The sequence below is a fragment of the Somniosus microcephalus genome, chromosome 6 (assembly GCF_052327205.1).
Source record: "Somniosus microcephalus isolate GS21.2 chromosome 6, FLI_Smic_1.0, whole genome shotgun sequence".
NCBI classification, from domain to species: domain Eukaryota; kingdom Metazoa; phylum Chordata; class Chondrichthyes; order Squaliformes; family Somniosidae; genus Somniosus; species Somniosus microcephalus.
This window is the reverse complement of record NC_140992.1, coordinates 19,012,062-19,039,600: the sequence shown is the minus strand read 5'-3', so window position 1 is coordinate 19,039,600 and position 27,539 is coordinate 19,012,062. Positions and strand designations below refer to the sequence as shown.

General features: G+C 46.3%; 1 protein-coding gene across 8 annotated transcripts in view; it reads left to right on the top strand.

The window, feature by feature from the left end:
• The window catches only part of LOC147115504 (mediator of RNA polymerase II transcription subunit 12-like protein), a 637,745-nt gene that overhangs the window by 451,459 nt on the left and 158,747 nt on the right, over window positions 1–27,539 (top strand). For 6 of the 8 annotated variants that reach the window (XM_085989804.1, XM_085989800.1, XM_085989803.1 and 3 more), the window contains 4 exons: window positions 5,033–5,164; window positions 19,724–19,951; window positions 21,310–21,451; window positions 22,649–22,769. In XM_085989804.1, coding sequence (XP_085845930.1) covers window positions 5,033–5,164; window positions 19,724–19,951; window positions 21,310–21,451; window positions 22,649–22,769 — 623 coding nt within the window. The remainder of the gene's footprint in view (window positions 1–5,032; window positions 5,165–19,723; window positions 19,952–21,309; window positions 21,452–22,648; window positions 22,770–27,539) is intronic. The other 2 variants (XM_085989802.1, XM_085989799.1) reach the window with 1 other exon arrangement.

The window sequence follows — 27,539 nt, the reverse complement described above, 5'->3', positions numbered from 1 at the left end:
CAGGTGAAACAGCGATTTACTTGTACTTCTTGTAATCTAGTATACTGTATTCGCTGCTCACGATGCGGTCTCCTCTACATTGGGGAGACCAAACGCAGATTGGGTGACCGCTTTGCGGAACACCTCCGTTCAGTCCGTAAGGGTGACCCCGAGCTTCCGGTCGCCTGTCACTTTAATTCTCCGCTCCACCCACTCTGACCTCTCCATCCTCGGCCTCTTACACTGTTCTAACAAAGCTCAACGTAAGCTCGAGGAACAGCACCTCATCTTTCGATTAGGCACTTTACAGCCTTCTGGACTCCACATCGAGTTCAACAATTTCAGACCATAACCTCTGCCCTATTTTTTTTCCACATGATGATTCTGCCATACCCATTTACACCTCATCTAGACTCATCTTTTGTCTCTTAACTTGGCCCATTACCATCTCCTTTTGCCTCGCACCATCATCCCTTTTGTCTCTTAATCTCTCCTGCCTTCCAGCCTATCACAGACCTTCCCTTTTGTTCGTTCCTCCCCTCCCCCCCTTTCCCTGTCCCTGCACTTGCTTATAAACCTGTTCCCTCTCCAGCTTTTTCCAGTTCTGACGAAGGGTCATCGACCTGAAACGTTAACTCTGTTTCTCTCTCCACGGATACTGCCTGACCTCCTGAGTATTTCCAGCATTTTCTGTTTTTATGTCACCAATGTCTTGGCTGGTGTATCCTAAGCTCTGTTCTTGGTCCGTTGTATTCTTAATCGGTATGCTGCGGACACCCAGCATTACTTCCCTGCCATCACTCTGGACTCCACAGTTGTTTCTATACTGTTTGAATACTGGTCCAAAATTAAGTCGTCAATAAGCCAGAATTGCTTCCATGTAAATATTGGCAAGATCTGTTTGGTTCTCGCCAGAAGCTCCATAGCTTAATCCTGAATCTGCCGCCCTCTCTGGCTCCTCACTCAAACTGTCTCTGTGTCACCCCACCATCAGTGGAATCTGCATGTTCCACCCGTGTCTTATCCTTTACTAACCTCTGCTCACCTGTCCTCACTGATTATCACTGGCTCCCCATCCCCCAACATAGAATCATAGAATGGTTACAGCACAGAAGGAGGCCATTCGGCCCGTCGAGTCCATGCTGGCTCTCTGCAAGAGCACTTCAGCTCGTCCCACTCCCCCCGCCCTTTCCCCGTAGCCCTGCAATTTTTTTCCTTCAGGTACTTATCCAACTCCCTTTTGAAAGCCACGATTGAGTCTGTCTCCACCACCCTTTCAGGCAGTGCATTCCAGATCGTAACCACTCGCTCAGTAAAAAAGTTTTCCCTCATGTCGCCTTTGGTTCTTTTGCCAATCACCTTAAATCTGTGTCCTCTGGTTCTCGACCCTTCCGCCAATGGGAACACTTTCTCTCTATCTACTCTGTCTCGACCCCTCATGATTTTGAACACTTCTATCAAATCTCCTCTCAACCTTCTCTGCTCTAAGGAGAACAACCCCAGTTTTTCTAGTCTATCCACGTAACTAAAATCCCTCATCCCTGGAATCATTCTCGTAAATCTTTTCTGCACCCTCTCTAAGGCCTTCACATCCTTCCTAAAGTGCGGTGCCCAGAATTGGACACAATACTCCAGTTGAGGCCAAACCAGTATTTTATTAAGGTTCATCATAACTTCCTTGCTTTTGTACTCTATGCCTCTATTTATGAAGCCCAGGATCCCGAATGCTTTTTTAATCACTTTCTCAATCTGCCCTGCCACCTTCAATGATTTGTGCACATATACCCCCAGGTCTCTCTGTTCCTGCACCCACTTTAGAATTGTATCCTTTAGTTTATATTGCTTCTCCTCGTTCTTCCTACCAAAATGTATCACTTCGCACTTCTCTGCGTTAAATTTCATCTGCCACGTGTCCGCCCATTTCACCAGCCTGTCTATGTCCTCTTGAAGTCTATCACTGTCCTCCTCACTGTTCACTATACTTCCAAGTTTTGTGCCATCTGCAAATTTTGAAATTGTGTCCTGTACACCCAAGTCCAAGTCATTAATATATATCAAGAAAAGCCGTGGTCCTAGTACCGACCCCTGGGGAACACCACTGTATACGTTCCTCCAGTCCGAAAAAACAACTGTTCACCACTACTCTCTGTTTCCTGTCACTTAGCCAATTCCATAACCATGCTGCCACTGTCCCTTTTATTCTATGGGTTTCAACTTTGCTGGCAAGTCCATTATGTGGTACTTTATCAAACACCTTTTGGAAATTCATATACACCATGTCAACCACAGCGCCCTCATCAACCCTCTCTGTTACCTCATCCAAAAACTCAATCACCTTAGTTAAACACGATTTGCCTTTAACAAACCCGTACTGGCTTTCCTTAATTAATCCACACTTGTCCAAGTGACTGTTAACATTGTCCCTGGTTATTGTTCCTGAAAGCTTCCCCACTAGCGAGGTTAAACTGACTGGCCTGTAGTTGCTGGGTTTATCCTTGCACCTTTTTTTGAACAAGGGTGTAACATTTTCAACTCTCCAGTCCTCTGGCACCACCTTCGTAACTAAGGAGGATTGGAAGATTATAGCCAGTACCTCTGCAATTTCCACCTTACCTCCCTCAGCATCCGAGGATGCATCCCATCCGGTCCTGGTGACTTATCTACTTTAAGTACAGACGGCCTTTCTAGTACCTCCTCTTTATCAATTTTATCAAACCTCTTCTTACTACCTGTTTATTATTTATATGCCTGTAGAAGACTTTTGAATTCCCTTTTATGTTGGCTGCCAATTTATTCTCATACTCTCACTTTGCCCCTCTTTTATTTTCTTTTTCACTTCCTCTCTGAACTTTGTATATTCAGCCTGGTTCTCACTTGTATTCTCAACCTGACATCGTTCATATGCCCCCTTTTTCTGCTTCATCTTACTCTTTATCTCTTTTGTCATCCAGGGAACTCTGGCTTTAGTTTCCCCACCTTTCCCCCTTCTGGGAATGTATCTCGACTGTACCCGAACCATCTCCTCTTTAAAGGCAGCCCATTGTTCGATTACAGTTTTGCCTGCCAATCTTTGATTCCAATGTACCCTGGCCAGATCTGTTCTCAACCCACTGAAATTGGCCTTCCTCCAATTAAGTATTTTTACTGTAGTTTGCTCCCTGTCCTTTTCCATAGCTAATCTAAACCTTATGATACTATGATCACTTCCCTAAATGTTCCCCTACTGACACTTGCTCTACTTGACCTACCTCATTCCCCAGAACCAGATCCAGCAATGCCTCCATCCTCGTTGGGCCAGAAACGAACTGAGCAAAAAAGTTCTCCTGAACACACTTCAGAAATTCTTCCCCCTCTCTGCCCTTTACACTATTACTATCCCAGTCTATATTAGGATAGTTGAAGTCCCCCACTATTATTACACTATAGTTCTTGCACCTCTCTAATTTCCCTGCAAATTTGCCCCGCTATCTTTCCCACCAGTTGGTGGCCTATAGAATACACCTAGTAGTGTAATGGCACCTCTATTATTTCTTAACTCTAAACAAATAGATTCTGCCCTTGACCCCTCCAGGATATCCTTTCTCTCTAACACTAACATTCTACTTAACCAATATTGCCACCCCACCTCCTTTCTTTCCTTCCTAAACACCTTATATCCAGGAATATTTAAAACCCCATCCTGCCCTTTTTTGAGCCAGAAATGAGGGTTCTTCCGAGATGTCAATTTCAAAGTGCTTGTCCTGGTTTACAAATTACCCCCCCCCCGCCCCCCTCACACTCTCCCCTCTGCAACCTCCTCTCGCCCGACATCGCAGCTCTCTTACTCCCCTGTTCCGACCTTGGGATTTTACGTGTCTTCAGCCATCATGCCCCTGTACTCTGGAATTCGCTTCCCTAATCCCCTCTGCCCTAAAACATCGCTTCTTTCTTTCAAAATCTCCTCAAAATTTAACCCCTTTGACCACCCCCTTGGCCACGTCCTCTAACTCTCTCCCCATTAATGGCCCAGCATTCTATCGCTTCTCCCTTACCCTGTTTTGAAGTGACGCCCCTTTGGATGTTTTGTTACATTAAAGGTGCTATGTGTGTTGTTGGTCTGTCGCACCCCAAGGACCACCACCATCCCAGCTGTCAATGCTGAGTGTAGAAGTGGCCCATTTTCGAGCCCAGCCTTGGAAACTAGGAGAAAAGGATTTTACTGATTTTAAAAAGTCAGTCACTGATGAGAGGCAGAATTTTGTGCATGAATATTTCAGATAAGGTTATTGCACCATTTCTGACACCTTGTACAGCATTGCAGTGCATTTCAAAGTCACTCACTATGCATTTGAGACATTTCTGACACATAACCAGGTGCCGCATAAATGCAAGTCTCCTGAACAACAGGCAGTTCCTCTCGAATCTTGCTGCCCTGGTGGTGGGAGAGCGACCACCATGTCTAGTTGCTGCTTTGCTCTGGCCTCCGTGCAGGCCTGTTGAAGTTGGGTTCAGAGGTGGACCTGGGAACATCGTGCTCGCAACGGGCAGGCCACGGGTTTGAATGCCGAGTCCGTTCCGTGCGTCGTGGCGCCTCGCCATGATGCTCTTTTGCACCAGTGGGCACACTGACAAAACACCAAACGGGCTCGAGTTGAGGGCAATTTTAACCTACCCCTCCAGTCGGGGAACAGACGGGATCGGGTGCCATGCTGGTTTTTGCACCCCGGCTGATATTACTTGCTCTCCATTGACTCCAATCGAGAGCAATATTGGGTGGGGTGTAACACCGGCGCTCCACCATATCCCGTGGGTTTCACACACAGCAAGTTGTGTTAAATTACCCCCAACGAGTCTGGTCGGCCATTGAGTGAGATCATTCTTCGGACAACATTGGGGGCATGCTGGATAAAGGTGGGTCCCTTTGCCGTCAGCTCAATGGGACGCTGCTACCGATTGAAACTCTCAAGTCTGCAATTGATGGCTCCCTAGAAAAGTAAGGATGCCTGAACAGTCTGTTTCTCTCATTCTGTTGCCTGACTCTTCCAACTTCCTTTCTGTATCCTCTCTCTTGCAGGCTGTGTGGGGTAGTAAAGCATGTTGTCAATCCTTCAGAATGCTCCTCTCCCGAAAGATGCATTCTGGCCTACCTGTATGACCTTTATGTATCTTGCAGTCACTTAAGAAGCAAGTTTGGTGATCTTTTCAGGTGAGTAATTATGCTCCAAATCCCCCAAAGTTCCCTTCTGTGGCAGCTGGCTGATTCAGGCTTAAATCCTTTTCCTCAGTTAATATTTATTCAGCACTAAGCATAACTTCAAAACACTGAATAAAATAAGCAAAACAGATAACACACGACAGCCTGGTCATAATACACAATGATGATGTGTTTTTATTGATAGATTTTTGTATTCTGATGTTGTCACAAATAGAATCTTAATATAAAGAAAGACTTGCATTTATATAGCGCCTTTCACGACCACCGGACGTCCCAAAGCACTTTACAGCCAATTAAGTACTTTTTTTGACGTGTGGTCACTGTTGTAATGTCGGCAGTGCGGCAGCCAGTTTGCGCACAGCCAGCTCCCACAAACAGTAATGTGATAATGACCAGATAATCTGTTTTTTTAGATGTTGATTGAGGGATAAATATTGGCCAGGACACCGGGGAGAGCTCCCCTGCTCTTCTTCGAAATACAGGAAACTCTTTTTTATCCGGCACCGACAGGACCGGCGTGGTGCCGGTTGATCAAAAAGTCCGGATTACAGAGAGGTATACTTACCAAGGTGCGAGAGCCCCATACACGGCCACAGGTGCAGGAACCCCGGTTACACGGCACTTGTGCAGGAGTCCCGGTTACACGGCACTTGTGCAGGAACCCCGGTTCCACGGCCATAGATCCAGGAGTCCCTGTTGCACGGCCACAGGTGCAGGAACCCCGGTTACACGGCCATAGATCCAGGAATCCCGGTTACACGGCCACTAATATATAGCCAAACTTACCTCAACCTACTCCTGAAATTTGCCGGTTAAGAGAGATTTCTGGATTTTAGGTGCCGGTTAAGAGAGTTTCCTGTAGTGCCGTGGGATCTTTTACGTCCACCTGAGAGAGCAGACGGGGCCTCGGTTTAACGTCTCATCCAAAAGGCGGCACCTCTGACAGTGCAGCGCTCCCTCATTGCTGCACTTTAGCAATTCTGATTGAAGACACATCCCTTTCGATAGTGGAACTTGAGAACACTTGTGTGCTGTCTGAGCTGTGCTGATTGTTTAAAGAGTGAGTCCTGTGAGGGGCACTGGGGCCCCAGTAGTGGGATATGCACCTACAGTTCATCGTATGCAGAGTTCCGTGGTGGATTTGTACACCCTTGGCTCGCGTCCAACCGAGGACGAGTACGTCTCTGCAAGGGAGGATAAAATAATCCTTGAGTTTCATGCCCGGTTTCACCGCGGCCGTCCACTCTCCCACTCATTGGCTGGAAAGCGCTTTGAGACGTCCTGAGATCGTGAAAGGCCAGTACAGGAAACTCTCTTTCAACTGGCACCTAAATAACCGGAAATCTCTGTTAACTGGCAAAATTCAGGAGTAGGTTCAGGTAAGTTTTACTTCATATTAGTGGCAGTTCCTGGATCTGTGGCTGAGTAACTGGGGTTTGTACGCTTGTTGCTAAGCAACAGGGATGCTTGGTCTGTGGCCGGAGTTCCTGCACATGTTGCTAAGCAACAGGGAAGCCTGGATTTGTTGCTGTGTACGGAGCTCTCGTACCTTTTAAACTATACCTCTCTGTAATCCGGACTTTTTGATAAACCGGCACCACGCCGGCCCCGTTGGTGCTGGATAATTAAGAGTTTCTTGCACATCAACGCAAGTCTTTCTTTCTCCCACCTGGTATGTGTTGCAAAGAGCCAAAATAAAAACCCAAAGTGGACAAACAGTTAATCATCATCCCCTGTAATTAATTTTAAAAGGGGCCCTGGTGGTGACACACTCTTTTTGAAAAATCACCATTAATTGAATTGTGCTAATTGGGGCCTGTGTGCCCCGCAGCCTCGCTGTACTCGCTCTGATTGGAACTTCCGTACTTGCAGCCTTTCATTTTCTAGCTATTCCAGGGAATCTGCCCAAAATGTTTAAGATGATGTGCTGCAACTATAAGGTTCTTTTGTTGTGGTAGCAGAGCTCTGTTTTCAAGCTGTGTGTTGCCAGTGTGTTAACGAGGTCCTGCGGAGTCTAATTTGGCATTTTTAGATTGGAAACATCAGCCCAGCACAACTGGGAATGACGTGACGTTGATACAGTTTCAAAGCAAGGCTGTGCATTACTCTTGTTTCCACAGGTCATATTTCTTTTTTTTTTATTTCAGGTCATATTTCTTGTTAGTCTGCAGTCTCCCACTGCCTCCAGGTCCAACCTTTCAAAGCGAGCTTGGATCCAGTTTGTTTTTAAGTTTTTTTTTTAAGTCGTCTCCATTTAGATGCTTGCACATAAGAACATAAGAAATAGGAGCAGGAGTCGGCCATTTGGCCCTTCGAGCCTGCTCCGCCATTCAGTAAGATCATGGCTGATCTTCTACCTCATCTCCACTTTCCTGCACTATCCCCATATCCCTTGATTCCCTTAATACCCCAAAATCTATCGATCTCTGTCTTGAATATACTCGATGACTGAGCCTCCACAGCCCTCTGGGGAAGAGAATTCCAAAGATTCACCACCCTCTGAGTGAAGAAATTTCTCCTCATCTCAGTCCTAAATGGCCGACCCCTTATTCTGAGACTGTGACCCCTGGTTCTAGACTCCCCAGGCAGGGGAAACATCCTCCCTGCATCCACCCTGTCGAGCCCTGTAAGAATTTTGTATGTTTCAATGAGACAACAAATGCACACCATTGTCGAAGGGAGCCAGTTATCTCCCCTTGCCATTCTGGAACTGGCTTCTCGATCAGTAGAATGATCTAGGGAGACCCATCTGACCGTGACTCTCCTCTCTCTCCACTTTTTCGTTTTGGGGGCATTTATGTCTCTCCTGAGAAATGCTGGTGAGGTCAGTGTCTGGGGAAAGCCAGATACGAGTCTCTGGCATACGTCTCCATATCACTGTTCATTGAGATACCAACCCTCTGCATTGTCAGGCCAACTCTTGTTACAGTATTTTGCTTTTGCTTAAGAACGTAAGACATAGGAGCAGGAGTAGGCCATTCGTCCCTTCAAGCCTGCGCCGCCATTCAATAAGATCATGGCTTATCTTCTACCTCAACTCCACTTTAGTGTTTGATTTTTGCTGGCCGTGGGCATTCCTAAGACACTGACTGCCTGGTTACAAGCAGGTTTACTGATCACTCAGGTTTTTTCACCATTGTATAGTAATAAAAAGTTGTAATCTCTTATTGTGTGAATCCTCTCACCCACCAAGAAACAAAAGAAGTGTGTTTCTATACATTATGCATGTTTTTATATATAATGGCCCAGAAATTCGGGTCTCCACGGGTGAGTACGCACGGGGTACTCGCCCATAGGCCCAATGGAAGTGCCGGTTTCCTGCATGCACTGCGCATGAGCGGGAAACCGGCACTTCCGTTCCCCTGAAAGCAGGGGTTCAGAGGTCAAACGCGTGCGCATCGAACTTCGTTTTTTTTTGCAGGTTTTCCCGGGAGGGTAAGTCTCCAGAAGTTAGACATTTAAAAAGCAGGCGTAAGGCCTGCTTTTTACAAGGTAAGTGGTGAATTAATTAAAATTAAAACATTTTTTTCACAGGTTTATTATTTTTAAATACTTTAAAGCAAAGTAAGTTTATTTTTAGCCCCGTTAGAAAATAAAATTATTTAAAAAAAAAAATTAAATTATTGTTTAAAATAGTTATTTCATGTAATTTATAGTTTGTTTAAAAAATGTGATTTAAAAAAAAATGTATTTGAAGATTTAGTGCTGTTTTGGGGCTGTAGTATTTATAAGGTTTGACAGCTCTTCCTGTCAATCTTATGAATGGAGCATTCCCTGCTCCGATTGGCTCCCCATGGCCCACGTGATCCCAGGGGATGCATTGAACTAACTGCGCCCCTGGGATATGCAAGCACTGCGCGCCGGCAGCTGGAGCAGGCCCAGGATCGGAATTCCACGGGGGCCCACAGCTCAACGGCTGGCGCGCAAGGTAAGTGCAGATCGGGGGCTTGCACCCGCGGGAAGCCCCCCGACCCGAATTTCTGGGCCAATGTATGTATCCAGTGCATGCATCGTATACATCGTGTTTGACAAATTTACTAGAGTTCTTTGAGGATGTAACGAGCAGGGTGGATAAAGGGCAACCAGTAGATGTCTTGTATTTGGATTTCCAGTAGGCATTCGATAAGGTGCCACATAAAAGGTTACTGCATACGATAAGAGCTCACGGTGTTGGGGATAATATATTAGCATGGATAGAGGATCGGCTAGCTAACAGAAAACAGAGTGTTGGGATAAATGGGTCATTTTCCGGTTGGCAAAGTGTAACTAGTGGGGTGCCGCAGGGATCAGTGCTGGGGCCTCAACTATTTACAATCTATATTAATGACTTGGTTGAAGGGACCGAGTGTACTGTTGCCAAATTTGCTGACGATACAAAGATAGGTGGGAAAGCAAGTTGTGATGAGGACACAAGGGGGGGCAAAATTTGGTTGTTTTGCGCCTCACGTTAGCGCCCTAAAGGGGCGCAGAGCATCTAGAGCTTGGGCGCGGCACCACCAACGACTCCCGCAAAATTCAGCGGGAGTTTAGCGTAGTCGGTAGTGCCCCCTGGCCCTGCGCCTCCGGTGATGATGTCATCGTTGTACACAGTGCCCCGCTCGCGCTTCGGCCGCTAACTTCAGTCGCGCCCCCTGACTTACCACCGGACGCTATGTCCGACCAGGTCAGGGGGGCGTATGTGCGACTGGGGTGACGATATTTAAAGGGGAGGTGCTGGGCAGCCATTTTTTTTGCTGGCCACTTGCCAGCACCTGCCCCCTCTGCCCTCCTCCCACGGGGTGCTAACTGCAATCGGGCTCTTTTGCCGGCACCCTGCCCAGCTGGGCCCCGGGTCGCGCTGCACTAGGCCCCTCCCCTTTAATAAGTTTTGCTGATGGAGTATAATGTGGGAAAATGTGAGGTTATCCACTTTGGTAGGAAGAATAAAAAAGCAAAATATTATTTAAATGGCAAGAGACTACAGAATGCTGCGGTACAGAAGGATCTGGGTGTCCTCGTACATGAAACACAAAAAGTTAGCATGCAGGTACAGCAAGTAATTAGGAAGGCAAATGGAATGTTGACCTTTATTGCAAGGGGGATTGAGTATAAAAGTAGGGAAGTCTTGTTACAACCGTACAGGGCGTTGGTGAGACCACACCTGGAGTACTGCGTACAGTTTTGGTCTCCATATTTAAGGAGGGACAGACTTGCATTGGAGGCAGCTCAGAGAAGGTTCACTAGGTTGATTCCTGAGTTGAAGGGGGTTGTCTTATGAGGAAATGTTGAGCAGCTTGGGCCTATACTCATTGGAGTTTAGAAGAATGAGAGGTGATCTTATTGAAACATATAGGGGGGAAAATTTGGTTGCTTTGCTCCTCCCATTAGCGCCCTAAGAGGGTGCTAATGGGGCACAAAGCAACTAGCGCCCGGGCGCGGCGATGTTTGCGCCACTCGTGACATTGACCAGACATTTTGCAGCGGCGCTAAACACTCCCGCCACGATCTCCGCCCGCAGATCGCGACGTCAGTCGAGCGTGTAGCACCCCGGACTGGACATTGAGTGGCGCCCCCTGCCTTACCGCCTGCCGCTAGCAACGACAGGTTGAGGGGAACGTTTTGCAGTCGCGAAGGGACTGGGGGAGCGCTATTTAAAGGCGGCCACTTCCTGACTCTTTTTGTTGGTGACATTTTTGCACCACGCATTCAGAGATAGACTTCTAGAGAGATTCAACGCTGTGTGAAGGAGTTTTGGGTACTGAGCAGCACTTTGCAGGTTCATTTTGATTTGACCTTCCTTGCATCGATTTAGAAGAGACTATGGGGGCTGCACTCTCAGCTCTTTCCCTGGGTGTCTCCATTGTTTTTTCCAGCAGATTTGATGTACAGGTCTCTCCAGGCCGAGATTCAAGGCTGCAATGAGCAGGGTGTGGATGGAGAGCAAGATCAACCCTCCCCTTTAAGAACAGGCTGGTGCCAGTGTGTCTGTGTTCCATTGCTGACTGACATCACATGCGCTTCACCAGCGCTCTGAGGTAACGCCTCGCTCCTTGGCGTTAGCGCCTTAAGAGAGGTGTTTAGCGCCTGATTTAGTGCTCCAATCACCTCCAGGAGCGATAGAAGCCAAGTTTGCCGTCGGAGGCGATAATTAGCGCCAGGCGCTAAACTTTGCTCCCGGCCGATAATTGCGCCCCAAACGGGGCGATACCGAATTTCTCCCCCATAAGATTCTGAGGAGGCTTGAGAGGGTGGATACTGAGAGGATGTTTTCCCCTCGTGGGGGAATCTAGAACAAGGGGGCATAGTTTTAAAATAAGGGGTCGCCCATTTAAAATGGAAATGAGGAGGAATTTCTTCTCTGAGGGTCGTGAATTTTTGGAATTATCTACCCGAGAGAGCTGTGGAGGCTGAGTCATTGAATATATTCAAGGCGGAGATAGACAGATTTTTGAAAAACGGGAGTCGAGGGTTATGGGGAGCGGGCAGGAAAGTGGAGTTGAGGCCAAGATCAGATCAGCCATGATCTTATTGAATGGTGGAGCAGGCTCAAGGGGCCGAATGGCCTACTCCTGCTCCTATTTCTTAAGTTCTTATGTGTGTGTATATAAATTACTAGCTGGGGGAGCCCGGCTTTGCCAGGGCTGTTTTGGGCCGGGCGGTTTAAATCAAGTCCCAGGCTTTGGGGCCTGTCTGTCTGTCCCTGTGTGAATCTGCTGCCGGGCAACGTTTTAAATCGAGTCCCAGGCTTTGGGGCCTGTCTCTGTGTCCCTTTGTGAATCTGCTGCCGGGCAACATTTCTACCTTTTTAATAACTTCAAAGATAAAAGTGAAAGTACTTATAAAATGTTTTTGGTAAATGTGATGTTATTTTTAAAAGAGATACTAACTTTTTAGAAGCTGGATTAACAGATTTTGAGCTGGAAGTAGTGAAGCAATGGCTGCCCGATGCCTGAGTTGAAAAGCATTAGTCCCACCCACAGACGCAGTGATTGGCCAACCATCAGGCGACTGAACTGTAGGATTGGTCAATCGTGACGGCACAGGATTGGTCGACCTTGATGTCAGTCAATCAATGCTATTAGCAGATAATGAGTTTAATTTTGAAGGTTTTTTGCATAACGCGCGAACAATTTTAGTCCGACCGAAAAGTAAATATGCTTATGACGGTTCTGGAATCGTCAGCTTTCTTTCGACGTAACGCACGTGTAGGTACGCTCTATAACTTTCGAGTTTATTCAAGACAGACAGACAGACGGAATAGCAGACAGAAGTATCCTTTTATATATATAGATGTGTATATACTAGATGTACGTTTGTGTGTACAAGCATGAACAAAGTCTTTTTCTCTAGCTTCTGATTCTAAAATCCCTCTATTATTCCCCCTTTTTCCTTCTGATGCTAAGAGCAAGCAAGGCCTTAATCAGTTCCACCTGAGCTGTGCAGTGATTTTATTGGTTTTGCGCCATTGTTTCAATGCACGCATTTCACAAGAATGGACGAGAGAGAGAATTTTCTTTTCCCTGTCCTTTGAGTCCTATCTTTTGGCCCTTGCCTCACTTCTTTCCATTCCTGCAAAGTGTGTGCATTAAAACAACAGCTTTTAAAAAAAAAAAAAAAAAAAAAATGTATTAATTCATGGGATGTGGGCGTGGCTGGCAAGGCCGGCATTTATTGCCCGTCCCTAATTGCCTTTGAGAAGGTGGGGGTGAGCCGCCGCCTTGAACCGCTGCAGTCCGTGTGGTGAAGGTGTTCCCACAGCGCTGTTGGGGAGGGAGCTCCAGGCTTTTGACCCGGCGACGATGAAGGAACGGCCGATATACGTCCAAGTCAGGCTGGTGCGTGACTTGGGCCTCCCCTTGCCTACCGCCCCCCTACCTACACCCTCTTTAAGGTGGTATCCTCCAACATACCTTACCACCACCACAGCCTGAGAAGGGTTGTCCACGGCCACATTTACAGCAAAAAGAAATCACTTGCTAATTGTTAATGAGTTATAACATCTGGAAAAGGATGTGTGCTTATTTAAAAGTGGGATTAAAAAAAGAATCTGGGTCTTGCTTCTTCCCCGCAGGGATTTAAATTGCCATTTTTGCAGAAAAGTAAATATTAACCTTGGCACATTATCTCCTGTCACGTACATTGTGTCGACTTTTACAGTGTATTATATTGTGAGAGTGCCCAGCAGCTCAATAATTTATTAGGTTTTACTTACCAGATGTAATGTGACAACTACTCTCTTTTTTGTCTTGATTTGCCAAGGTTAAATATTTATCCATCTTAATTGCAATAACTTAGCTCACGTGCGAAGGAACATTTTTAAAATTTGGAGCACTTACTTGGAGAGATAGTACAGCCGAGTTGGAAAATAAGATTTTAATTCATTTTAGACTTAATTTAAAATAAAATAAAGGAAGAACTGAAGAGTGTAAACATAAACTGATGTGCACTCAACATTACAAACCTCAGCCTCCGAGTGCAAAGTCGGTCTGGTGCAAAACCTGAAATTCCCAGCCAGATAAACCTGTGAAGGGCAGTAATTATGAAGAGATGTTTGGTAAGGTGACAAATAGGAAATTAAGGCTCATTGTGGATTGGAAATTGGGTAATGTGTAGAAAACTGAGAGTCTTCTTAGGCAGTCCCTCGGAACCGAGGATGATTTGCTTCCACGTTAAAAATGAGTTCTCAGGTGACTGATGAGTCCAATGCGGGACCTACAGTCTCTGTATTTTGTGCAGTTTTGGTCGCCTTATCTGAGGAAGGATGTTCTTGCCATGGAAGGAGTTCAGCGAAGATTCACCAGGCTGATACCTGGGATGGCAGGAATGACGTATGAGGAGAGATTGGGTCGATTGGGCTTGTACTCGCTGGAGTTTAGAAGAATGAGAGGGGATCTCATTGAAACTTACAAAATTCTGACAGGACTGGACAGACTAGATGCAGGAAGGATGTTCCTGATGGTCGGGGAGTCCAGAACCAAGGGTCACAGTCTAAGGATAAGGGGTAGGCCATTTAGGACAGAAATGAGGAGGAATTTCTTCACCCAGAGAGTGGTGAACCTGTGGAATTCTCTACCACAGAAGGCAGTAGAGGCCAATTCATTAAATATATTCAAAAAGGAGTTGGATATATTTCTTAAGGCTAAAGGGATCAAGGGGTATGGGGAGAAAGCAGGGACCGGGTACTGAATTTGGATGATCAGCCATGATCGCATTGAATGGCGGAGCAGGCTTGAGGGGCCAAATGGCCTACTCCTGCTCCTATCTCCTATGTTTCTATGTACCAGGTGGGGCAGACGGTGGTTGAAGGGGCAGGTGGGTGGGGTGCTTGGGTTGACGTGCGCTCCTTGCGCTGCCTGCGCTTGGCTTCCGCTTGCTCCCGGCGAAGAGACTCGAGGTGTTTGGCGCCTTCCCGGATGCTTCTCCTCCACTTTGTGCGGTCTTGGGCCAGGGATTCCCAGGTGTCGGTGGGGGATGTTGCACTTTTTCAAGGAGGCTTTGAGGGTGTCCTTGAAGCGTTTCCTCTGCCCACCTGGGGCACTCTTGTCGTGTCAGAGCTCCGAGTAGAGCGCTTGTTTTGGGAGTCTCGTATTGGGCATGCGGACGATGTGACCCGTCCATCGGAGCTGATCGAGCTGAGAGTCGTGCTTTTTGGACCAGCGGGATGTGTCAATGGTCAGTGTTAGGACCACTGCTCTTTTTAAATGATCTGGCCTCACGTATATGCTTCAGTACAATTCTAGCTGTACCTCTGTCTTTCCCCATCTCAATTTTGAAAAGAAATTGTGTTTATATATATATATATTTTTTTAAAGTGTTCCATTTGCCACTGGACAGGCTTCAAGTCTCACAGAATTGCGTCCAATTCTAGAGAATAGATTGTGAAGTAGCTGGAAGGAGATTGTGTGACTCACTACATTCATGTGACCTAATGACATAAAATGAAAATGATGGAGATAAGATGAAGTGACTGAAAGGACATGAGTTTGTATCTGTTCCTGATCATCCAGTGACAAAATATGACATAGATTACGAATGTTCTGCTAATTTAAGTGACGTGTTATTTCTCAGCAATGCCGCTGTGATGCAATCAGCATCCCATAAGAACTCTGTGACATATCAGCGACAGAGGTTGGGAGAGATTTCCTCTGGTTGCTATGTATTAGTGACGTGGCAGGTACAGCAGGGTAGTTTTTTCTGATGGCTGTTTCTAGTGAAATCATCAGTGCGCACTTGAAGATCTCGCTCTTAGTCTGTGGTTCCTCCTCTTGTTCATCTTTGTGAAATGCATCGCCTCACATTTCGCGCCATTAAATTTTATTTGACATCTATCCGTGCAATTTTCTAACCAGTTTATGTTCTTCTTGAGTTACTTACAGTCTTCATCACAATTATCCACACTCTCTATTTTTGTGTTGCCTTCAAATGGTGATATTGTGCTCCATTTACGTGAGCCCAGATCATTTAAAAAGAGCAGTGGACCGAACACTGACCACTGGGGAACACATCACGCTGGTCCAAAAAGCACTACTCTCAGTTTTCTGCGCATTACCCAATTTCCAATCCACAATGTGCCTTCATTTCCTATTTGTGTGCCTTCATTTCCTATTTGTCACCTTACCAAACATCTCTTTATAATTACTGCCCTTCACAGGCTTATCTGGCTGGGAATTTCAGATTTAGCTCCAGACCGACTTTGCACTTGGAGGCTGAGGTTTTCTCCCGTGTACGCGCAAGCCAATGACTTTTCTGTCCATTAAAATATACAGGGCGAAATCATGAGTTTGCAAGCTTATAAGTGGCAAATCCCTGGCAAGAAACTCTAAAGCGCCTGAAACTGCAGCCCATCTTAAAGCACCACAGTGCCAGAGAGATTTACTATCAAGAGCTCTCAGATCAACACATTGAGGTGAAATTGGACTTGGCCGGGAGCACATCAGGCAGAATGGCTTTTGTCTCCCGTTATACGACGCACCTGATATTCAGCTCTGTTTAAGTCAATGGAACTGAATGCCGGCAGGCGACCGATGCCGCCTGTTTTGACACCCCGCCCATGACCAACTTCACTCCCCTTGAGCCTTGGAGAAAGCATATGGACTGCCCTGGGTTGCCAGATAGCCTTGAAACAACTCCTTTGCAGGTTGGCCTGTAAGGTGGCCAGCGACTGGAGAAGAGACCCTGATGTGTCCTGCCTACCAGAGAATAGCAAATGTCCTCCACTATCTACATTGCAAATTGGGTTGCCTTAAGTCTGCCTTGTAAATCAAACAAGTAATGCCTCGATTGTCAAAAATCTTCCAACATATTTGCATAAAATGTTCACATTCCATGTGGCATGCTTTCAGAGGGAGAAGTATGCAGTTGGGTAAAAGGTTGCCCTCTGATTTCTGAAGAACTGTGAAACTAAGGTACAGTCTTTGATATAAGTGATAGACGCACAATATTAACCACTCTAGCTGTTCAAAGCCAAGAGCAATGAGTTCACTGCCAAAGCATGCGACTTGTTAATTCTTTGGATAAAAATAGATGTGGTTAATAGTCAGAAGAGGGGGGGAATAAACAAGATTACACAGGCTCGTAGTTTCAAAAAATCCTGAAATAAACTTACTCGGAAACAAATTCAAATCCCAAGTGGAAAAATGATGTGCCATACTTCCCATGTGCCCATGCAAACCTGGATGTCAAAGCATAATTCCCAGACACCAAAGGTGGAAGCTGCACAGACACAGCATATACTTGTCTTAGCGGCGGTGCAACAAAGGTTCACGTGATTGATTCCTGGGATGAGGGGGTTGTCCTCTGATGAGAGATTGTGTAGAATGGGCCTATACTCTCTGGAGTTTAGAAGAATGAGAGGTGATCTCATTGAAACATACAAGATCCTGAAGGGGATTGACAGGGTAGATGCTGAGAGGTTGTTTCCCCTGGCTGGAGTGTCTAGAACTAGGAGGCATAAGGCTGGATTTTAATACTGGGGGCGGGACTACACCTTTTGGGGTTGTAGTCCCGCCTCCATCGAGTTCTGGCCAACCCACGCGATTTTTACTTGATTGACCTTGTTGAGCCCGCCCAGCGGGCTCAGCAGGCCAATTAAGGGCCACCCGGCAACAGGTGACGTCACAGACAGACATTTCATCTGTCAAGAGCTTTTGACAGATGAAGTATCAGCGTTTGACAGCTCTTTGAAGCTGTCAAACACTGACAATCCGTACTCTAAGTTAATTCCTTCCTCTCAGGCTGATTTGGAGATCTCTCCAGAACAGAAAGCTGAATGCTGCAACTTTTGACAGCTCACAGCCATTCTGCTTTCTGTGCCGGTGAGATGAGGGACTCCCGAGACCTGAAGGAAGGAAGGCTGTAAAGGTAAGTAAACACTACACACACCAAACACACTTACCTCTGCACTCATGCACCCATCACTCACCTGAACAATGGACATCTCGACCCCTCCAAGCCCTTCAGCCCGACGGTCTGCCTCGCTAACTTGGCGTGGTTTGGAGCCGTCAGGAATCCCACACTTCAGGAATAAAAATAGGGATTAGGCTAAAAACTGCCTGTTAACAGGCAGTTAATTGGCACTAATCCCCTTCCCGCCTCGGGGAGGCGGGTCCCAGCACAGGTCGGGTATCCGCCTCCTTTGAAACTGGCATGGAGGCGGGTTGGGGGGCGGGATGGGTTCGTGCCCCGATTTCAAGATTTTAACTCCCCACACGCCTCCAATCCTGCCTCCACGGCCCAATGAAAATCTTGCCCATAGTGTCAGGATAAGGGGTCGGCCATTTAAGACCGAGATGAGGAGGAATTTCTTCACTGAGAGTTACGAATCTTTGGAATCATCTGCCGCAGAGGGCTGTGAATGCTCCGTCGTTGAGTATATTCAAGGCTGAGATCGATAGATTTTTGGACTCTAGGGGAATCGAGGGATATGGGGATCGGGCAGGAAAGTGGAGTTGAGGTCAATGATCAGCCATGATCCTATTGAATGGCGGAGCAGGCTTGAAGGGCCGTATGGCAGACTCCTTATTTCTTATGTTCTTATCAACACAGGCTCTCCACAAGCTTGGGGGTTATCTTTAACTTTGGGCGATATCGAATTAGCCACGTCAGATTTACCTTTCCATTGGAGTCAATGGAAGGGGGAAGCGAGCGGGGTGTAAATGGGCGGCCAAATCGATACCGTCCATTGCACACCATCGCCCCAGGTTAAAATGACCTCCTTGGAGAACTGCTGCAACACGCTTGCAAATATGATCGAATTGGTGCCACAAAGCATCTCAATTCTTGTCTGCCATCAGCACCATAAAATGTTTCCATTTTGTGTTCCAAGATTTTAAGCCAGGAGCTTTCCTGAGTACCCTGTGGTTGAAACTGCAGACTTACTGCAAACCTTGTTTCTCTGAACCAGCCACCTCGAGAGTCACGTCAGCAGCTGAACACCCTGGGGCGCTCTGCATCAGCTCTAGGCCATTCACCTGAGTGAGAAAATACTCTTTGTATGGAACCTGATTTACTATTTGATACTGAAGCCCAAGAGATCTGAGTAAGCAGTCACAAGGATGATCTAAAGAGTTGCCTCCTCTTCCATTCAGTATTACGGGCCAGTATGAGGCCTCATGTATGTCCAATTGCCAGAGAGTCATTTCACATAGCACAAGTATCTTGAAGGAACTGTGTCTCTAAATAAATTTATTGTCCTACTCTCCTGCACCGCCCCACCATCTTGCTGCAGTTGTACAGGGCCTTGGTGAGACCACACCTTGAGTATTGTGTGCAGTTTTGGTCGCCTTATCTGAGGAAGGATGTTCTTGCCATGGAGGGAGTGCAGCGAAGATTCACCAGACTGATACCTGGGATGGCAGGAATGACGTATAAGGAGAGATTGGGTCGATTTGGCTTGTACTCGCTGGAGTTTAGAAGAATGAGAGGGGATCTCATTGAAACTTATAAAATTCTAACAGGACTAGACAGACTAGATGCAGGAAGGATGTTCCCGATGGCCGGGGAGTCCAGAATCAGGGGCCACAGTCTAAAGATAAGGGGTAAGCCATTTAGGACAGAGATGAGGAGGAATTTCTTCACCCAGAGAGTGGTGAACCTGTGGAATTCTCTACCACAGAAGGCAGTTGAGGCCAATTCATTAAATATATTCAAGAAGGAGTTAGATATATTTCTTAAGGCTAAAGGAATCAAGGGATATGGGGAGAAGGGATATGGGGAGAAGGCAGGGACAGGGTACTGAGTTTGGATGATCAGCCATGATCTCATTGAATGGCGGAGCGGGCTCGAGGGGCCGAATGGCCTACTCCTGCTCCTATCTTCTATGTTTCTATGACCAATACTCCTATCTGTATGTGGACTTTGAACTTGATTCAAAGGATTAAGTTGCCTGTATCAACAGCAGAAAAATCTCTTCCCGTTCTTTCCACTCTCCCACTGTATCATTACAGAGCCGAAGGGATGTAACAATTTTCAGGCAGTCGAGCATTACACGGGAATTGCTTACATCAGCGATTGAAATGTCGAACCTGCCATGTGTAACGTTAAATGTAATGAGATGTGTTTTCTTGTCCTCAGTAGCGCCTGTTCAAAGGTTAAGCAGACCATTTACAGCAATGTGCAGCCCTCCAACTCCAACTTACTGTGGGATCCAGACTTCATGTTGGATTTCATCGAGAACCCGTCCGCTCATAACGTCAACTACTCCATGCTGGGGAAGATCCTGAGCGACAACGCAGCCAATCGCTACAGCTTTGTGTGCAATGCACTCATGAACGTATGCATGGGACATCAGGACACTGACAGGTAGAGGTCACCAAGATGGCGCGAGAATCTAATAAAAAGGGGGAGCTGAATGACGCAGTTGGGGAGCACACTCGTCCTTTCCGCTCTCTGGGCATTCAAAGGCAATCCAGACCCTACACTCAATAAGTTTGAGGGCTCTCAAACCAGTTAGCATTTTGACGGCGTTTACAGTACATGGCTTTGGGCAGACAGCCGGGGGCAATGGGATTAGTTTTGGATTGCCCTAGCAAAGACAAGATGGGCCTAATTGTCGCCGCCTTCTGTGTTAGGAACCTCCATGGTTGTACGGTTCATATTTGGTGCCCGCTTCATGAAATATTTTTTTCTTCTTTCATGGGGATCATTTGATATTCTAACTTTGGAATCATTTTTCCTTCGTAAAATTTGCTTGATGCATAAATGTTCCACATCACACAGCAGCTAACTGAGGACCAGAACAAGTTTGGGGCAGCAAAGATTGCTGAAAACCGCACACAATTGTCCCGCCTCACTAACACTTTAGATTTAATCAGCTGCATGTTGTACAGTGCTGGTCTTCTATCTTACTTAGCCTAATAATCATAGAATCATACAGCACAGAAGGAGACCATTCGGCCCATCGTGCCTGTGCCGGCTCTTTGAAAGAGCTCTCCAAATAGTCCCACTCCCCCCTGCTCTTTCCCCACAGCCCTGCAAATTTTTCCTTTTCAAGTATTTATCTAATTCACTTGTGAAAGTTACTGTTGAATCTGCTTCCAGGCAGTGGATTCCAGATCATAACAACTCGCTGCATAAATATATTTCTCCTCGTCTCCCCTCTGGCTCTTTTGCCAATTATCTTAACTCTGTCTCCTCTGGTTACCGACCCTCCCACCAGTAGGAAACAGTTTCCCTTTATTTGCTTCATCAAAACCCTTCTTGATTTTGAACACCCCTATTAAATCTCCCCATAACCACCTCTGCTTTAAGAAGAGCAGTCCCACCATCTCTATTCTCACCACATAACTGAAATCCCTCATCCCTGAAGCTGAGCTGATCCACCTAAAAGCTATATGGCAGAATATGTACACCTGCAAAGTCTAAGGTCTTTTTTTTTTTTAAATGTGTGAAGATAGAACGTAAGGGTTGGGGTGTGACAGCCTGTACCCAAACCCCCTCATCCCCATTGCCATCAACAACAATCAGCTACATAGCGATAGTATTGTGACAGGTGTTCCTGAGGTAGAGATAGTGACCATTGCTGTAATACTTAATAGGTAAAGGGAGTTACCTGAATATTTTAAGGGGGAAAATTATTTTCTGACTGTCTCAATCAAAATATCTGTTCCGAATGACTCTAATATCCTTTTTCTGTGTCTTTGCTGTTCTCCGTTTTACAGAATCAATGACATAGCTAATCTCTGTGCTGAGCTGACAGCATGCTGTACTGTACTCAGTTCTGAATGGCTTGGTGTTCTTAAGGCTCTTTGCTGCTCCTCAAACCATGTCTGGGGATTCAATGATCTGCTCTGCAGTGTGGATGTAAGTTCACATTGTGTTAATTTCTCTGTTTTTCTGGTGACATCCTCATGGAACAGACGTTACTGGGTCCAGTGGCCTGAGGCAGCTGAATTAACGCACGACACATAACAAGATAGTTGAGCCACCCTGGATCAAGGACTGCGCGCCTCCACTAACAATTCAGCTCCTTTTCAGATCATCGTCCTCGGTAATTCCTGCAACAACATAAAAAAAATGATACTGGCATTTATTTCGATGACATTGATTTTATCATCAGCAGGAGTGTGCTGTTCCCTTTCTGAACTCTCAAAACTTAACACAGGCTATATTTTCTTCCATCCAATGATGTGAACAAAAAAGTCAAAAGAGTGAGTTTGAAAAGGGGGGCAGTGCAGTTTACACTCGCTGACTTTTCCACATGAACGCGAGCAAAGAGTAGGAAGTGATCCTGTGATAGTGGAATTTGTTTCCAGAGGAAGCTTCATGAAATTGAGCTGAGACTATTGTTCCTTTCTGCATATCCAAGCTCTAGTATGGAAAACACCTCAACTTTTCAGCATTATTAAGTATCTCCAATGTATACCGTGCCATCTATAAATCATATTGATGGATTAAGTTGACTCCAGGTGCTTGCTGAAACTTGAAATGTTATTTTCTAGACTTGCGAACTTATAAATTGTGAATGATAACTGAATTTGCTGATGAGTTTTTTAAATGTCAACTCGCGTCATTTGTACCTTCCGAGATTTTAGTAACACTCGGCAGTAGACGTGGAGTAATGGAGCAAGGGTTGATGCCCACTCTTGTTCACCATGCACCAAGTTCTCCCTCTTAGCTGTGGGGCTGTGAGGATGTGCCAAGCAGAGAATCCAGGAGTCCTCTTCAGGATGGGGGAAGAAAAACCAGGGGGGAGAGGTTTATACCTCGAGACAGTCCCACACACCACCTAGTGGCTGACGTCAGTATGAGTGCAGGTAGACGACAGAGAGCAGCTCGCGAGCCCTGTCAGATTAGGATGAGACGTGACGTTGGGAAGCCCGATTGAGTGTATAATTTAACAGAATCTTACAGTTACTCTCTCCCCTTTATTCCCCTCCTCCCACCCCAGAGAGAGAATTAATTTTGTTGAAATCTTCACCTGAATATCTCGTACCATTAGCAACGTAAATGTTGATTTTTGCGAGTCACTGATTGCTGCTTATTTTGATCTCCTTGAAGGTGAGTGACCTTTCTTTCCATGACTCTTTGGCTACGTTTATTGCCATTCTAATCGCACGTCAGTGTTTCTCGCTGGAGGATGTGGTTCAGCACGTGGCACTTCCCTCGCTTCTAGCAGCAGGTGAGTGGGTCTGATTTCAGTGTTACACCTGGAAGGTTAGTTTCATAATGGTTTTTGTGCTCAACAAGGCGAAGGATAGAGGGGTTGGGAAGTGGGGAAAATGTTTCTACATTTTCAGTGCAGTGCCGTTCACTCAGGTAAGGTATGCAGAATCAAGCTCCCTCTATTCAGCCCCGACAGTCGGTTAAGAATTCCTCTGATGCTCGTCACAGAATCATAAAATGGTTACAGCACAGAAGGAGGCCGTTCGGCCCGTCGAGCCCGTGCCGGCTCTCTGCAAGAGCACTTCAGCTAGTCCCACTCCCCCGCCCTTTCCCCGTAGCCCTGCAAATTTTTTTTCCTTCAGGTACTTATCCAACTCCCTTTTGAAAGCCGTGATTGAGTCTGCCTCCACCACCCTTTCAGGCAACGCATTCCAGATCCTAACCACTCGCTGCGTAAAAAAGCTTTTCCTCATGTCGCCCTTGGTTCTTTTGCCAATCACCTTAAATCTGTGTCCTCTGATTCTCAACCCTTCCGTCAAATAGTTTCTCTCTATCTATTCTGTCTAGATTCCTCATGATTTTGAGTACCTCTATCAAATCTCCTCTCAACCTTCTCTGCTCTAAGGAGAACAACCCCAACTTCTCTAGTCTATCCATGTAACTGAAGTCCCTCATCCCTGGAATCATTCTCGTCAATCTTTTCTGCACCCTCTCTAAGGCCTTCACATCCTTCCTAAAGTGCGGTGCCCAGAATTGGACACACTGCTCCAGTTGAGGCCAAACCAGTGTTTTATAAAAGGTTAGAAGTCACACAACACCAGGTTATAGTCCAACAGTTTTATTTGAAATCACAAGCTTTCGGAGCGCTGCTCCTTCGTCAGGTGAAAGGTTCATCAGAACTTCTTTATGTGTGGAGTCCCCCAAGGATACTTGGCCCTGCCCCCCCCCTTCCTCATCTACACTCTGCCCCTTGGCAACAACATTCGCAGACACTGGGCCAGCTTCGACATGTACGCTGATGACACCCAGCTCTACCTCTCCTCCACCGCCTCAGTGCTGTCAGGCTGCTGGTCCAATATCCAGTTCTGAATGAGCTGCAGTTTCCTTCAGCTAAACATTGGTCAGACTAAAGGCATCGTCTTCAGCCCCCACCAAAAACCCCGCACCCTACCCCTCCTTGTCCACTGTATTGGGCAAAACCAGTAACCTTGGTGTCCTGCTCAATCCTGAGCTGAGTTTCTGACTCCATGTAGTCTCCATCACTGTCTACCTCCACCTGCACCACCCCTACCTCAGCCTGACCCTCATCCACGCTTTTGTCGCCTCCATACTCAATTATTCCAATACTTTCTTGGCTGCCCTCCCATTCCCCACGCTCCATTAACTTCACCTCATGCAATACGCTGCCGCCAGTATCCTAACCCATACCAAGTCTGACTCGCCCATCACCCCTCACCTGCATTGGCCCCCAGCGCCCCCCCCCCCCCCCCCCCCCCCCCCAATGCTTGAAATTTAAAGTTCTGATCCTTATGTTTAAATCCCTCCATGGCTTAACCTCTAATAATCTCTGTCACCTCCTTCGGCACTACACCCACCCACCCACTTGCGTTCCTCTGGCTCCAGCACTTGTGCATCCCCACCCACCACCTTGCTCCACTTTTGGCCCTACACTGTTGAATTTCCTCTCCACCTGCATCTCCTCTTTTAAGACTTTCCTTAAACACACCTCTTTGACCAAGCTTTTGATCACCCCTTCTAATCTCGCCTCCTTTGGCTTGGCATCCATTTTCTGTAGTTGCTGGGCAGCTTGAGCAGCATTTATGATTTTGTTAGAAACAGCAGATACTCTTCAAACACATTTGTGATCTGCCTTGCATGGCAACAGGAGAAATTCCCACATGAATGTGCCTTAACCCCAACTGAGCAAAGCATCCCCTACTGCATCGGTGCAGCATTTCCACTTACCACACCAAACACTCTTAAGCAAAACTGCTAATTTAGTGATTGTTGCAAACCAGTTGGTAACTGTGTGTTCTGAGCCCAAGAGGAGCGGTGTCAAATCCATCCAAGCTTATTTCATGTGGGATTCCACTGCTGGCAGAGAGCGGAGACTTCTGCCTCATCAGTTTGGGCTTGATTGAAATCGAAGTCCCGGATGAAATGAGTCGTCTTAACCCAAGCCTGTCCAAGCTTTTGTAGCTGGGGGCTGGATGCAGAAATGAAGTAGGAGGCTCCACACGATCTCACAGCAATGGAAGAAGCCCCTACACACACATACTCCCATACAGAAAATAAAATCCAACCGCCTCCCCACACACAAGCATGTGTGAAACCCACCCGTACACGCACAATTCACGCCATCACCCTCCCCCGTTTCCCTCCCTCCTTCCCTCCTTGGTGTAAAAGATTGCCTTTGACTGATCTGAATCCACCTAATAAGGAGCCGTCTTTTTCAGTTGTCCTGGTCCACCAGTTTAAAAGGCTCAAGGCTGAGGCAGAAGTCAAAATTGGTGGTGTGCGCAAAGTTAAAAGGAACTGGCAGGGGCTGTATTTGGCTAGTCGATGTGTCCTGGACACCCCTATACGAACTCAATCCCCATAAAGCATAGCTTGCTAAGTGTTATATAGACCAGGATGGTCCTAGGTTTGATCTTTGACCTGTTCTAAATTGGTTGATCTCAGCTAGGGCAGCAGTAGGCAGCAATTTAATTAGCCTTTGTCGTCCTGGTTTAAGGAGTGGGAAATCAGCCAGGGTTCCCACTCCAGATTGCTATCTAATGACCCTTGCTGGAAGTGCATGTACGTATTTATGTGGCGAGAGTAAAACAGGGTTCAGCTGTGGTTAAATAATTATGCAACAATGTCTCTACATGGAGAATGGCCACTTGGTCAAGGTAGCAAAGGTGACTGGTCCTCAAGGACTGGTCCTTTCCGGAAGAGATGGCGGGGAGAAGATGCACGCATTCTTAGGGAGGAAGTGAGCTCTGCCTCCATATATCAACCTCAGTATTTTGCACATGAATTATAAACTGCGCAGAAGTGCAGCAACCTCAACAGTATTGGAAGATTTACATCAAAGACTCGAGAGTTCCTGCACCACAGACCCCAACATAACTTCAGGTCTAATGCCGTGCAGTATCTTCATACGATAATGAAAAACCAAATGTGGCACCAAGTCAATTCTAAAAACAATTGTAATTAAAATTTGCTATCAGATATATTTGTATCCTATATAGAGAATGTGGAGCTATATTACCAACTCAGTAGATTAGAAGGCTGAAACTGTCGCACTAAAACCACACTGTGCTGTGGTCAGACCACACCTTGATTAGTGTGCTCTGTTCTGGTCATCGAGTGCACAGAAATGTCCAAGCTCTGGAGGTGGTGCAGAGAAGCCTGATCCACAGTGTCAAACAACTGAGTTATGAGGATTGGTGATGAGAACTTGCCACTCTTCAGGCTTGAAAGGAAACGAATAAGAGGGGACCTTGTAGAGATACTACTGTAATTGGAATAGAGAAGATAAATCTGGTGCACTATTTTAAGTTAAATCATGACGTCAAGAAAAAGAGGCATATAAGGCAAGTTGAACTGATATCAAGAAGCATTTCTTGTGCGTAGTGCTCGGTACCTGGATTCTAGATAAGGTAGTGGAGGTGAAATATCTGGAACTATTACGTCCGTGAATGATTGAGACACGGACAGCAGGAGTGGAACAAAATAAGTCTTTACTGATGGAAGTCAATAGTGAAACTAAAACAACAGAGGCTCACTAGCGCCTTTTATACAAGGGTGGTCACTGCCGGTACTGCAGTCTGAGACCAGTTATTCTCTTAAAGGTACATACACAACAATTCCTCCCCTTTTAGATAAACAGTACATAACATTCATTTAACAACTAAATGATAACTAATTACAATCACAATTACTGTTGCAAGATACATTGGTTGAAGTTAAGCAATTATAAGTTCAGTCTTTGAGGAGGCTTCCTGATTCTGTCTGGATAACGCCTCTTTGGGGTATCAGGTTCTTCTGGCAATGTTGAGTCGGGATCAGTGTCATTGTTTGGTTCATCTGCTTCCAATATTACCGGTTCTGCGGTAGCTGCAATTGGAACATCGATTTCATTACCAGGTGTATCAGATTGTGGTGTGGAGTTGACGTTTTCAGTGACTCTAGAATCTGGTCAGCATGGCGTCTTACAATGCTCTCCCCAACGTCCACGGTATACATGAGAGGTCCTTGTCGTGTACAAATCGTTCCTGGCTGCCATTTCTCAGTGCGGTAGTCCCGGGCCAAAACTGGTTGACCTATCTTAAAACTCCTGGTCGGCCTTTCATTCATATTCTGAAACTGCCTGTTCTCTACATCTCTTCGGACGTTTGGCTTAACCAAATCCAAGCGGCATCGTAGTCTTCGATTGAAGAACATCATGGCTGGAGTTTGGTTGGTAACCGCATGTGTCGCATTCCGGTAGGCAAACAAGAAGTTGTCCACCTTGTGTTGTAGGGGTATATCTTCATTACACACTGCCTTGATAGCCTTCTTGAATGTTTGGACAAACCTCTCGGCCAATCCATTAGTGGCTGGATGATATGGGGCAGATGTGTAATGCTTAACACCATTGTTCTTTAAGAACCTCCGGAACTCTTCAGACACAAACTGTGGTCCATTGTCAGAGCAAATCTGTTCAGGCAGCCCATTCCTGGCGAATATGGTTCGTAAAACTGATAGTTTTTTCCGTGGTGGTTGAGGACATTTTTATTACCTCTGGCCACTTTGAATG